Genomic DNA, 13,877 nt, shown 5'->3' with positions numbered 1-13,877 from the left:
AGCGGAGGTGTTCGCTTTCAAATCTTCCTGAGTATCATGGCTTGACGTAGCGGCTAGAACCTCTATTGACGTGCACGACAGCAGTTAGCAGATAGAGAGTGCCAGTGCTGACCAATATTTTTTGTACTTTTACAAAAACATTCCATTTTATGCAACATTATATAAATGAAATGGTTTAAAAACGAATTGATTTATAGTTTTATGGTAATTTGTTTAGAAAATTCAATATTTTTTATTGTGCAGCACTGGTTACGACATGGGCCATCTACCCGTCACGCAACGAATAGCTCTTGGTTTCCTATTTCCACCTGTACTGCAAGTTGGTCGAAATACAGAAGAAAGCTGCTAACCAGCGTACTCGAGGTGGCGGTTTAATTGCCTCGCAGCCAAGAAACCGGTGTTGTCAAGTCTCGATTAAAATGAGCTTCGCCAGACGTGGATAGAATGCGAAGAACGCGTCGAAAATTGGCGGAAAATTAACTCTGAATTGACGAATTCCGCCGTCAATCTCACTGACTCTGCTAAATAAAAGCAGGTGTCGTAAAATGGCCGTCATGGCTGGTTGAATACACCCGTGTGCGTGACAGTTTAACCTCGTATTACCTCTGGTAAATAAGCCCGGGTGTATTGAACCGCGCGTCGTACGAAACTTGCCTTTGTGGACATGGCTATGTTTCATTGTTGTTGGTACGTCGCCAACCCACCCGTTCATCTCGGTTTGTTGAAATAGTCACATTTTTATCAGTTTTGATGATGTATGTTTCCTGCGGTAAGGAAACCGTGTGTCGGAATCAGCTGTGTACTGTACACAAATATCCTCTCGACATAGAAGCACCTTACGGCACCAATGGCTACTCCACTCTGCAGGTGGGTGAGTGAGTGGGTGAAACGCAGTGGTGAAGTTAAAATTGCGTCCGGGATGTCTCCCAAAAACAGGCCATGGTCCAGCGACGAACAGGAATGCATGGGCCGTCGGTGATTTGTCAAAACCTATTATCAGATTCGGATCGCAGGTCCGATGACTTTCGTGTCGGGCGGAAAATATTTACATCAAAATAACGAAGCTTTGTTGATAAGCTTGAAGGCGAGCACGTTCTTTTCATGGGTGTTTCTTACGCATTGAAAGTCAATCAGCGTGTCTTCTATTCGAGGTGAATTAAATAATGATGCGCTCGCCCTTTCGAGGTTAAGGCTCCACCACTGCCAGCACCTGTGTGTTAATTGACCGCAAGTTGTAATGGATTCAAGGTTGTGTTAAAATAGAACGCAGTCGTGGTTTGTAGCGTTCACCCTTCGTGCAACGATAGCTCTATTTTCATACAGTGAATTTAAAGGTCTTAGGTCAAATACCACTGAACGCAAATTTTAAGTCGAGTCACCGGACAACTTGTTTATCCACAAACACTACTGAAATACTTCGCAGTCATGTTCTGAAAAACCGACTTGCACGGTTGTTTATATCGTCCACGTGTTGCAAGCAAACTGTTTAAAACTTTAAACCTCTGGGCTTGATTTTCATAAACCCCGCGCCCTAACTGTAACAACAGCGAAAAGTTATGTGACCCGTAAATGAATGTGGCAGCTTAAAATCTCGCTTCGGCGTAAAGTTGCGCAGTGAGCTTGCTGAACGTTACATTTTAAACAGGGCAAATGTGACTTATGCAACGTGAAAGGGTTTATACTACCTTATATTCATTATAGTATAGTGACGGAACATCGGACACCTTTCCATTATATTTTCTCGTCCCATTTGGTAGTAAACAAAAAAAAAACATTAAAAGAATTATAAAACCCTAACCTCACGACTCCCGCCGTTGTTAATCGTTTAAAACACGATCAGGATATTTGGATAGTATTTGCTAAATGTGTCCCGTCTTACCCCACCCTACTGTATATAAAACTTTTCGCATTTTTTCGCATGTGGTTTTATGTAGCGGCTACCATTCCGTGAGAAGGCTCGCCTGACGCAATAGTTGACTCGTAGTGTTGAGAATAGACGACAGCCGCCCACCCCAAACCACTAATGTGCAAACATTGCTATCAACACAATCTTCCGAGTGCGTTGGAACATGCTATTAAAATAGCATTAGCGTACCACTGTGCGGTTCTTTGGTGTGGGTGTTTGTTTACATGTAAAAACACGTCACCACTTTCCTATATTACGAGAATCGAAAACAACGATGTAAAATGTGTTTTTGGGAAGCCTGCCAAAATATAGCGATGAAAATTGTTTTTCACCTTTGCGAGTTATGATTCAGCTTGCCTCTCGCTATAGGCAATAAAATGACGCATACGCAATTTTTTTTTCAGTCGATTCAGCGGGTTGGTATATGCTATAAATCACACTAGATTTTTAATACGAAAATATTTTTCAATAGCCTATATCTTAAATAATGATTACTAAAGTGTTTTTTTTTTCTGTTTTTAGGCGGAGTGGTATGTATTGATTAACGAAAACTGGTATGCATTGATATAGCGCTTATACGAACTTATTTTATACAGCAAGGTGGGGGAACATGTTGGGGTCACCCTTTCATTCTCTTTTCTTGCCCATTTAGTAGTAAACAAAGAAGATTCAAAGAATTATAAAACCGTGTTCTTACGACTCTCATAGACCGTCGTTGATTGTTTAATACACGATCAGGATATGTGGATATTATGTGCTAATGGCGTGTTATCTTCTACCACCCTTCTATAAATACATTCGTACTTAAGTTGTTTACAATACGACAATCGTAGGAAATACGTATCATCTACGGTTGATCGAGTTCTGCGTATTTTGATTCTTTATTCCGGGCTTAGCGACAGCGGTCTAAACGTTCAATCAAAAATGTGCACACGAACAAAACACTGCGTCGAAATAACAACATAAAAGACAACATAAGCCGAAAGAATCTTGTTTACCGAGAAAAACCGAGCGTCGGCGAGACAGCGTTTTCAAAACCTATGGTGCAACGTATTTTATGAGGTATTCCATTTCCTGGTTTAATAAACAACATTTTTGGGATTTCGAATTTAACAATTGCTTTGAATATTAAAAATACCAAAGAAAAAAAAACATTATTGAAAAGGTAGAGGTCCCGCCGAGATTTGAACTCGGATTGCTGGATTCAAAGTCCAGAGTGATAACCGTTACACCACGGGACCGACGCTCCAAACCATGCGAAACGTATCATCTCAACAGAGACGCACTACTGACATTGGACAAAACTAGATTGTGTTGGGTAGTTATGAAGTTATGCAATCAATTGTTTACTGCAATTTATTTCTTTTGTTATTTATTTATCGAGTTTATATGTTTTTGTCGAAGCAGTGTATGTTGTTAAACTTTATCTAAAAAAGTCCAAAATACTAAACACAAACGAAAACGTTGTTGGTCTTTAGTGGCTTCACTTTCACAAAAGTTTGAGTGCTTTTCAACAGGCCTTGAACCTCTGTGTTTCAACAACTGATGCGGTGTAATCGAAAAAAGCTAAAACCACAAATTTAACCAAGCAAGCTCCCCGAAAGCGTGAGAGGGATCACGTGACAGCGTCAAGATTACTATTAAGCGGCGTCGTATATTGCTTAGCAACGTGGATTGTTTTGCGACATCGCGTTTTTTTCGACATCGCGTAATTTGTTTCAATATTTACGATCTGTTGCGATGGTACAGCGTTAGGTAGACCTAAAGCAAGCCGGTTTTACTGGTATATTACATGAAATACATCGGACAGTTTATCATTAGAGATGGTTAGAATATAGCTTTAGTTTAATTTGTAATCCATAGTATTACCATTTAGCTTAATGTCTGTGGTTTTTAATCGTTACCATATAAAGTGGGACTCTCTCACTTTAGTACTATTTTTTGGTCTAAAGTCTTTCTATAATTTTAACATTTATATATCTTCATTATAGAGATAAGTTGGTTCGTTTTGAGAGAATCAGCAACATTGAAAAAATGAATTCGTTACCAAGACTGGGACGTCATGATAACTTGATTGACGTCAATGAAAACCTCGGATTAACTTCTTTATCTTACAACCCAACGTCATACTCACCAACACGAGTTGTTTCAGAGGTTTGAAATAACCAAATTCATAGTCGAGATAACTATTTTTAGGTTTTCATATTTCCTACGCCGTGGCACAGTGTTTGGCACAGATGGCCACAATTTATGGGTGCGACGCTCGATGCTGCTATTATTGCAGGCATGCGTGTCTTTGGGCAACAAACTTAACGGCAAATTGCTTCAACCTAGTAGTCACTAATGGGTTCTAAATTGTCAGCCATACATTAAAAAAATATTCAATATTTTTCAGCTTCAAGAACAATTGAAATCATACAAAAGAGAGTTGGCACGAAAAGATGAATTGATAAATGAACTTTCAACGTAAGTTTATTTAGAACACAGATCAAGCATCCTTCTTGCGGAATATTAAAGTTAAATATTTGAAACAATTAGACAGCTCTACATAGAAACATAAAAATAAGAAAGACAGTACTATCGTACTGGCATAGTGACACAGTGGTCAGATATTAGTCACCTCTTTACCTAAAATGCTGAGTTTAAATCTGAATGTGATGAATCCAAGTTTTTGCTAAATATAAAAAAAGCAAAAGCTAAATCAGGAGTAATGCTTAATATTTACTTAACGGAAAATAACATCTATTCATTTATTCATTCCTAAAATAAATAAAAAAAATCCCAGGTTATAAAAGTATTAGGAATAATAGACAAAAATAATAGGATTTTTAACTTTATGTTGAAAAAGGAAAGTTTAAGGATGTCATTATTTGTTTGCAGATCTCCAAGGATAACTCACATACACCACCCACCACCAGTGAAGGTAAAAAGATAAGTTACAAAACAAAGCATAAGAATAAATAATGTCGTTATGCTGATTGATGGCATTCATTCTTTAATAATAATTAAACTACATGACAACGTTTTTAATCCTTTAAATTTGTTTTTATACATTGTAAGAAAAACTTACGGGTATACGATGGCGTAATGTTTTGGCGTATACTGTAAATGTTTCTTTACCTAATGGTTGACAAGTTGAATTATTTTGATTATCTGTACAGTAGGGTAGGGGGAAGATGGGACACCTTTTAGCTATATTTTTTGGTCCGATTTAGTAGTAAATAAAGAACATTCAAGGAATTATAAAACTATAACCTTCCGACTTCCATAGACCATTGTTAATTGTTTAAAACACGATCAGGATATTGGGATATTATGTGCTTAAGGTGTCCCATCTTCCCCCACTCTACTATATGTGTTATATTTAGTATTTACCCACAGTTGGAGTGCCCACAATATCGAACAGACACAACGTTCAATTCAGATTCGGCCACTGTAGAGTTGGCTGGAGCAAAAATCAAAATTGAGAATTTGTCTGCTGAGGTAAGTCAAACGTGTTAGGTAAGAATTTTACAAACTCAGAATTATAAATATGAGTTTAAATTTAAAAACATAAACTATATTTGTGAATGATTTTTGAATTACCATATGTATATTAGTACAGTTATTACTTGAAGAATCTAGTTTTATTTTTTTGAGGTTTATTGTATGCACATAACATGATGTGAAAATTGTTATAAGAAGGGGCTCAAGGACAAAAATGAAATTGTTTCCTCTTGAATAAAAAACACAATTTTAAAACATTGATTTTAATTTTTAAATGTGTTAATAGAATCATGATTTGCGGTCACGCATGGATTTAAAAGACAACCATGTTAGAGAACTCAAATCAAGGCTGGAAATTGCTAAGGAAAACTCAGCCAAGCAAGATGTTATGCTGCAGGTGAGATGATTTAAACATTATGAAAATCAATAGGTCACTAGTATTCTGTATCAAGAAACATTACTGATGTTAATAATAATAATATATACTAATACATATAATTTTTCTCTTTGTTTTTGGTAGCGAAGATGTATAAACATTTTAAACGAAAAGACAGGATATAGCGACAAAACAACAGTTGTTAAAACACGCTTACAGTTGAAAACGTATTTATATTTCGTTGGATTGTTTTCTTCCATTGTGACTCCAATTGTCAATTAAATTTTATTTATTTTATTTCAACTGTTTTCTTCCATTTTAATCTCAATTGTCAATTCAGTTTAGTTTATTCAATTCTACATTATTTTTTACGAACAGTCGTTGCGAGATCGTTTATTTTCTGCTGAAAATCAAACTGGTGAATTGGAACAAGTAAGCACGAGGGGAAGCGCAACAATCCAATCTCTACAAAAGCAAAACAGGGAGGCACAAGATAGAATTGTGGAGTTGGAAGCTAGATTAAGGTAAATGTTGATATATCAATCTAAATATTTAACTAATTGTGGCTTAAACAAAATTTAAACCACAATTATTCTCCAGGGACGCGGGGTAGCCTATTTACTGCATTTCTCTTTATTCTGTAAACAAGAATTGTTTCATAAATATTATTCATTTTCGTAAATTTTTTGCTAAGCTAATTGACAAAATTGTAGACAGTTATCTTTAAAGCTTTATAGTTCAACCCGGTATTGATGTTTGAATATTTCCCCATTTGTTGATTTAACAGCTCTGGAATTTGAACTCTGTATGTGTTAGTTTTGAAAGTGATGTGGTGGTTCTGTTTAAGTTCCATTTTGAATTTATAGTAGACCTATCTTAATAATGTTGTATAAAACAGTTTCCTTACGAGTTCCGACTCCCATAGACTATTGTTAATTGTTTAAAACACAATCAGGATATTTGGATATTCTGTGCTAAATGTGTCCCGTCCATCCCTACCCTACTATATGTTAAGTTTTATGTTCTCACTTCTGTCCATACACAGGAACCATGTCCTGAATAAGGAAGAATCTGAACAATCAGCTGAAACTTCTCAACGCTCATTCCATGATGCGGTTGCAAGGATGGGAGATGCAATTAATGTTGATACAGAAGGAGGGCACATGGATGGGGCAGTAGAAGCCATAGTGGAAAAGGTGGGAACATTGAATTAATTTTTTTTTTTATAATCCTGAAATAAAAAAAACGACATAATTTTTATGGTTGTAGCAGAATATGAATACAGAAGTTTGCAATTTAGTAACATGGTTTGTCCAATTTGGTTATGCTTGTCTTGAATCAATGAATGCAACTATTGGATGCGGTGGGGCAACATCAGTAGTTATAGCACAGATATAATATTTTATACACCTGGCGCCAGCTTACAAGTTACCGTGTATTTTACTTTGTGGGTGATTATTTGTTTGCGATTTTTTAACTTTTAATTTGTTTTACCATTGTAAAATTTTAATTCTTTAGGCCAAAGCAATGTGTCAGGACAATCTGCTTCTTCAAAGCAAACTCCAAACCATGGAAGATGCATTGAATGCTCACACATTAGAAACCAAAGCAAGTCGTGAAACAATAATGAGGTTGGTGTCAGAAGTTGGAAAAGAACAAAAAAGTGTTTCGGAGAATACAAATCAACTCACTAAGCTACAGAGGGTAAGTTTTGATATTATGCTTTCTGTTTAATATAATCCGTGAATTCATTTATGCGAATTTCGATTAAATAAATAAATGTCACTTACTTTTCCTTGCGTGGGGAAAAAATATCAGATGTGAAAAAGTGTGTTATTTTATACATGCTTAATATGTTTTCTTTCAAGACAATCTGTGTGTGCCCACCGGGTTGGAGCAATAGCCATTAAATAACTTAAATATTTGGTTTTGTCATTTAATTTGTAAAAATGGCTGTTAAGTAATTAAATAATTTGGTTAAATTTAACTTGTAGCAATAGTTTACATACCTACAGCACATAACATCCATGCACTATTTTTCCTTTCCAGGACTTAGATGATGCAAATTACAGCAAAGAAGGATTGGAAAGAGAAAACGAAATGTTAAAGGAGAGAATTGCAGCCAATGATAAAACATGGGCGTCATCTAGGGATGAACTTTCACAAACTAATACAAAAGTAAAAAGTTTACTTCATTCTTTATCATTGGAAATTGAAATAACCAAAACCCATATCTTACTGTTGCACAAAAACACAAAATATCAATATAAACTAAAATGCATCAAAACACACACATACATCACTGTGAAATCGTTTTAAAATAAATATGGTTCCCAAATGTTTACATGGGACATCTACCAAACTTATCTATACACACTAATGTTACATTGTCTATTGTTTAGATCACAATGCTAACTGATGATGTAAAGAGATTGGAATATGAAAGGAATTTGGCAAACAATGAATTCCAAACCTTTAGGAGTTCCATGGCTAAGGTAAATGACTGTGCAGTTTTGTAAACGTATGTATTACTAGTTAGTACCAACAATACAGAAAAAAAAATATATGTACTGGATACAAAGAACGTCACTGTGTTCTTGAGCAGGACACCTAACGGCAATTGCCTTAACCCAGTGGTCCCTAATGGGTTGTCCAAATTATCAGCCATGCATAAAAAATGAAAAATATCCCAAAATAAATGATCACCCACAAATCAACATACATGGTAACTCTTAAGCTGGCACGAGGTATACAAACACCTGTTATTCACTGATATATTCTGTTATGTCTTGTAAAAAAACGTTTTGTTTTGTTTCAGATTCTCAGTGATCCTTATGTTGAGGTTGAACCAAGAGAAGATGCAATTAAGGATAGAATCAAAGAAATGGTTTCAAGTGAACATGAGAAGAAAGCTGTAAGAGAATTCAGCAATATTATAACAAACTTTTAACTTGTTTAAACATACAGCAAAATCAAAACAAAGCAAAATATTATTTATTGGTAATGTATACAATTTTTTTTAAATATGCACAGTGTACATCAATAGGTCTTTTTAAAGTCTGGTTTCAATAAATTATTACCTTATAAGTAACACATGGATTGTTTTTAAGTAGTTTATAAAGAAAAATAGTTTTAAAAAAAACTGTTTTTTAAAGAAACATAGTTTTATAATACAATGCTTTGTTTTAGCATATTGATGTTCTGGAACAAAAAGTCACTGATATGAACAAGGAACTTGAGAGACAGTGTGAGTTGCATCATGAAACTGTTAGAAGAGCAAAGAAAGCAGAAACCTTCACTTATCAGAATGAAAATCGTCTTCGAGATTTGGAGGGCGAGCTTGCTTCTACTGAAGTGTTGAGAGATACATTAAGAAATGAGAAAAACAGGGTAATTATAAACATAGTTTATTACCAAGAGGGATTAATGGTTAAATTAGAGAAACTATCCTTGGCCGAGCTGTCAAGAAAAGATCTTTCATCTTTTATTATTATCCCGTTAAAAGGGGCAATTGCCAAGATATGTTTTATGCATAATATTTTATTTTCAAGCCTATAGGCTACTGTATCAAAAATCTGTAAAAAGTAATTCTATGTTGAATGCTTATTCGCTTATTCGCTTAAATATTATAGTTATAAAAACTAAAGATACCTTTTTTGTAAACTTACTAAACAAACTCAGTTTAATAACTTATAAAATACTATTCTGCATGTAATAACATACACTATTTTGCTAAATGTTCCAAGCACTAAAAGTAAATTATTATTAACTTAGAAGCCATTTTATATTTCCAGTATTTGAAGTTTTTGGAGCAAATGGCTCAAGCAATGCACATGGAAGATGTGGCAGTTGATCTTGGGTATGATCTCAACACTGATGTTTTAATAGCAAGAGCTCATCAATTACAAAGGTTGGAATCTGAAACAGTTGTTGAAAAAACATCCAATAATCATGTCCTAAGGAGAAAGGTGAGTTGGAATATAAATTTGTGGAGTTTAGTAGGTTGGGGAAGATGGATACAGTTAGCACATAATATGCCACATTTCCTAATCGTATTTTTATCAATCAATTACGCTATTTTGGAGTTGTGGAGAGTATATAATTCTGTAAATGTTCTATGTTTACCATAAAATGGGATGATAAAAGAGAATGAAAACATGGACCATCTTACTCAACCAACTGTATTTTTTATTTAAGATGATGATAAACAACATATTAAAAACAATTTTTAATAAATTAAATTATAAATGTCGGTGGTAGTTTAAACAATTAAAGATAAATTCACCACAAAGTTTTTTTTTGGTCATTTGTAAAAGGCACGAGGTGAATGTAACCTATAACCTATATAACGATTGTTATTACCCAACATGCGAGATTCAAGCTTTGTTTTTACATGTTATGAAATTGTACAACCTATTTAATATGTTGTAAACTTAGGTGAAAGAATTGAAAGAGCAAGTGAAGAGCAAAGAGCTTCACATGGAGTTGCTCCGGAAGAAGATTGCTCAGCAGGATGAGAGGGAACAAACAAGATCAGGTCTTGCTCTTGATCGAGATGATGCCATCGTCACTGTACAGAAACTACAGAGGAAAGTTGAGAGGTTACAACATGCATTGGGGGATGAGAGAGTGAAAGTAACACAACTTAAAGCTCAACTTGCAGAAACCAATGAGTTGAAGGTGGGGTGGTATAACTATGGTTATATAGTTTAAGTAGGGGTTATATAGTTCAGTAAAGTAGAAACTGGTTTAATGTTTTACTTTTTTCATATTTCATCTATGTGGTATTTTCAGTAGATTAAAAATCAATAAAACTTTGCTGCCAACACTTTTTTCATATCTCATCTATGTGGTATTTTCAGTAAATTAAAAATCAATAAAACTTTGCTGCTTACAAGAGCTCTTCTGTTATATATTTGAGTACTGATGCTCGATGTCCCATGCAGTTCGTCATTATCAGGGTGAAAGACACTCTTGTCTTGTGCTGTTGAGTATCTTACACCTTGATAAAGATAACCTCTATAGAACATTGAAGTATTGGTACACAAATAAAAAAGATGTTTTACAAACCCTTTGAAATAAACTTTGTTGCTGTCTTACTAGGCTGTCACGCTTGAACAAAGACGTCGGATTGATGAATTGGTGACAAGTGTAGGCAAGTTGTCGACTTCTAAGGATCGACAACGACAAAAACTTTCTAGTTTGAAGCAGAATTTGAAGATGACAGGAGAAGATGCGAATTTGAATCATGAAAGACTAAGGACACAACTTGATGCTGTGACAAATGATAACAAATCAACTAAAACTGCTCTTGATGAAGTTACAAGGAGAGAAAAGCAGGTAGGTTACATCATTTCAATGTTTGACTTTATGTATGACTATTATACATTGCTTATACAGTAGCGTACATTATATCATAGCATGTATTGCATGTTGTATACAAATTGTCTTAAGCTGTCGAAAATTTTATATAAAGTAGGTTGGTGCGAACTATTTCAGGTCTTTATTCTGTCTTACCATCCAATTTGTATTAAACAAAATTTTTTTACACAATCATATGATCGTGTCCTCAGGACTCTATAAGAGTGTTGTTAATTGTTAAAAGCACAGTTAGGAAATATGGGACATTTTATGCTAGCAATATCCAACTTACCCCATAGTGGTATAGTGGTTTGTTTTGTCTATTTATTAACTTTTAAGGCTAACTATGTTTATCCATTAGCTGGTAGATTTCCGTGAGGTGGTAGCTCGTATGCTTGGACTGGATGTTACCTCACTTGCAATTCCTGATTATGAGATTATTTCAAGACTTGAAAAATTGATCAGGAATCACCATATTGGAACCGCAGCTACTGCAACTTTGGAGCGATCGTTTGAAGCTCTGGATCCAAGGTTTGTTAATTATTTTGTGCAATTTTTAAAGCTATTCTGACAAATAACAATTTGAGTGCTAACATTTTAATGTTATAGTCAGATATTAAATTGGGTAATTAATACTGTATAAAAACACACTTTCCTAGAAAAGCATTGCAATTTAGCATGTATTATACACATGTAATATTTAATAATAAGCATACATTATACAAAAATTGACTGTAATGCGGAAAATTGCAGATTCCGACAAGGTTACACAGAGGTCGATTACACAAGGTCAAGGTCGCCGCATTATGAAAATCGAGCGAGAAGTCCAAGTCCACGACGCCATCATCATCGGTCACGATCTCCTTCCCCACGTAGATATTGATGCAAGAATAATTCAAGAGCGATAAGAAGCATTGTTACTTAGGAATGAGATTGATTGCTACTGAAACACCACATGCGATCCTAGATTTAGACTTTTTAACTACTTGGAAATATCGTTTCTTTGAATTATTGTACGTTAATGTCAAATATTTTAGTGATTTTACTTTTATATTGAAGTCTACTTAAAAAAGAATATGGTAATATCAACACAGAATGTCAAATTTGTTATATTAATATCTAGGGTAGAAATATAAGTTAACTGAGATAACTAAGCAATTAAACTTATCACAGTCTGGGTTTCAAATATTTATTACTAAAAGCATTCTCGAAGCTTTTGTAATAGTGTTCCGGTTAGGTACCAGCTGAATTCCAGTTGTGCATATAATAATTACACACAGAAACCCTTTTTCAATTTGCACATGTGATAATTCTATTAAACTATCATTCAATGTCATTATACACATCTAGCATAACCCATGCAGTATATCACTTGCATACAGCAAACAGTTAACTTATAGTTACATTTTCAAGTCACATCAAGTACGTGTGTTTTCATGTTGAACAAATCTTGTTTCCCAATATTTTTAATGATGTTTTTGTATGAATTGGTTTACCAACCTCAACTATTATAGTGCCTATATTGTGTTGGAATGTGCATGAGTGCCTATTTGTTTTAGTTAAACTGTAAAAGTGTAGTCACTTTAGCACTTAGTTTGTTTTGTGATGTAATTTTATTCCGCATTATTAGATCATAATTAAATAAAAATCAAGTAAATTTGTGTTGAATACTGAAGCATTAGATTAGACCAAAAATCTTAATAACATCTGCTATTTCAATTGCTAGTTTATGTTCACGATATAAATACAGAAAAGTTGCAAAAAAAACATGTACAGCAGAAAGATTGTAAGGGAGATTTAAGTGATTTAATGGCTTGAAAATACTCCTAATACTTTTATGGGACTGATACTGTGGTATATGATAAATATGTCATTGGATAAAATCTGTAGTAACTGATATTGTTCAACCGTGTGTGTCTTTTTACGACACCCATATCAGAGTCGGTATATAAACAGTCCGTATGTGTTTATATACGGACTCTGTCCATATAATAAGTTTTGATTCGATTATTTCGGTTTATATCAAATTATAAACGATACGTTGATACAGATAAAAATAAGTAAAAAATGATTTTGAAGTGAATTCTTGTTTATCATGTTTCTATTACGGTGTAAGTCAGTTCCCTATTTGGGAGACTGTTTGTGTTTTATCGGGGGTGTGAACCGCAGGATTGTAACGCACGTAAACACATGACTCTCGTGATTTAAATTTTTTAGTATTATTCCACGGGATCAACAGAAAAAGTTTGCGGCTGAAATTCTTATATTAGCTACTTACCTAGCATTTTTAGGTAGTGTTAACTTTGAAAATAAACAAGTTTTAGTTTAATTTTTGTTGATGCAGTTGCTGTTTGGGTTAATTTAGGATATGTAATGTACCTGTTATTTTATAATGGTAATCTATATATTTCAATGTTCTGTAATTTAACAGTTAACAATTACCAGAGATGATTATATATTTTATAAAAAAATGTTTATTTGCACTTTTGCAATAAAGTTTTGCTTTGATGATGCATAGTTTTGAAAGTATACATATCACTTAACATATTATGTTCCACTTCTTTAATAGCTTTGATATTTTATACTTATATATTTACATTTCACATTAGTAAAAAAGGTTAATGGAAAGTGTTAATTAAAATAAAGACCTTCTGTATGGTTTTTCTTTGGTAATTTGTTTGTTTCATTGTTAGCAATAAAGGTGTAGTGTCACATCCATTTCCTATTTATTTTGTTGTCTTTTGAATG

General features: G+C 34.1%; 1 protein-coding gene and 1 non-coding gene across 2 annotated transcripts; one reads left to right on the top strand and one right to left on the bottom strand.

Annotated features, from left to right (window-relative positions):
* Positions 1-3,075: 3,075 nt before the first annotated feature.
* Trnaq-uug (transfer RNA glutamine (anticodon UUG)) lies at positions 3,076-3,147 on the bottom strand. Its single transcript has one exon. It is a non-coding gene; the product is annotated as a tRNA-Gln (tRNA).
* A 729-nt stretch (positions 3,148-3,876) lies between these two features.
* Positions 3,877-12,797, top strand: LOC149737658 (coiled-coil domain-containing protein 170-like). The gene is made up of 17 exons (XM_089873546.1): positions 3,877-4,060; positions 4,302-4,372; positions 4,787-4,829; positions 5,288-5,389; positions 5,679-5,789; positions 6,147-6,292; positions 6,814-6,964; positions 7,287-7,472; positions 7,818-7,946; positions 8,171-8,263; positions 8,587-8,682; positions 8,958-9,158; positions 9,563-9,736; positions 10,206-10,448; positions 10,872-11,108; positions 11,491-11,660; positions 11,883-12,797. The coding sequence occupies exons 1-17, from the start codon at positions 3,941-3,943 to the stop codon at positions 12,010-12,012; spliced, it is 2,403 nt and encodes an 800-aa protein (XP_089729672.1). The 5' UTR covers positions 3,877-3,940; the 3' UTR covers positions 12,013-12,797.
* The last annotated feature ends 1,080 nt before the right edge of the window (positions 12,798-13,877 follow it).

The sequence above is a fragment of the Ciona robusta genome, chromosome 3, assembly GCF_009617815.1.
Source record: "Ciona robusta chromosome 3, ASM961781v2".
Taxonomy (NCBI): Eukaryota; Metazoa; Chordata; class Ascidiacea; order Phlebobranchia; family Cionidae; genus Ciona; species Ciona robusta.
Note: the sequence above shows the minus strand (reverse complement) of the source record. Positions and strands in the feature narration are given on the sequence as shown.

Excerpts from the sequence above, each read along its gene's own strand:
- LOC149737658 (XM_089873546.1), top strand. The coding sequence starts at position 3,941 with ATGAATTCGTTACCAAGACTGGGACGTCATGATAACTTGATTGACGTC. Across the intron at positions 6,965-7,286 it reads TAGAAGCCATAGTGGAAAAG|GCCAAAGCAATGTGTCAGGA; the intron begins GTGGGAACATTG and ends TTAATTCTTTAG. Across the intron at positions 8,264-8,586 it reads TTAGGAGTTCCATGGCTAAG|ATTCTCAGTGATCCTTATGT; the intron begins GTAAATGACTGT and ends GTTTTGTTTCAG.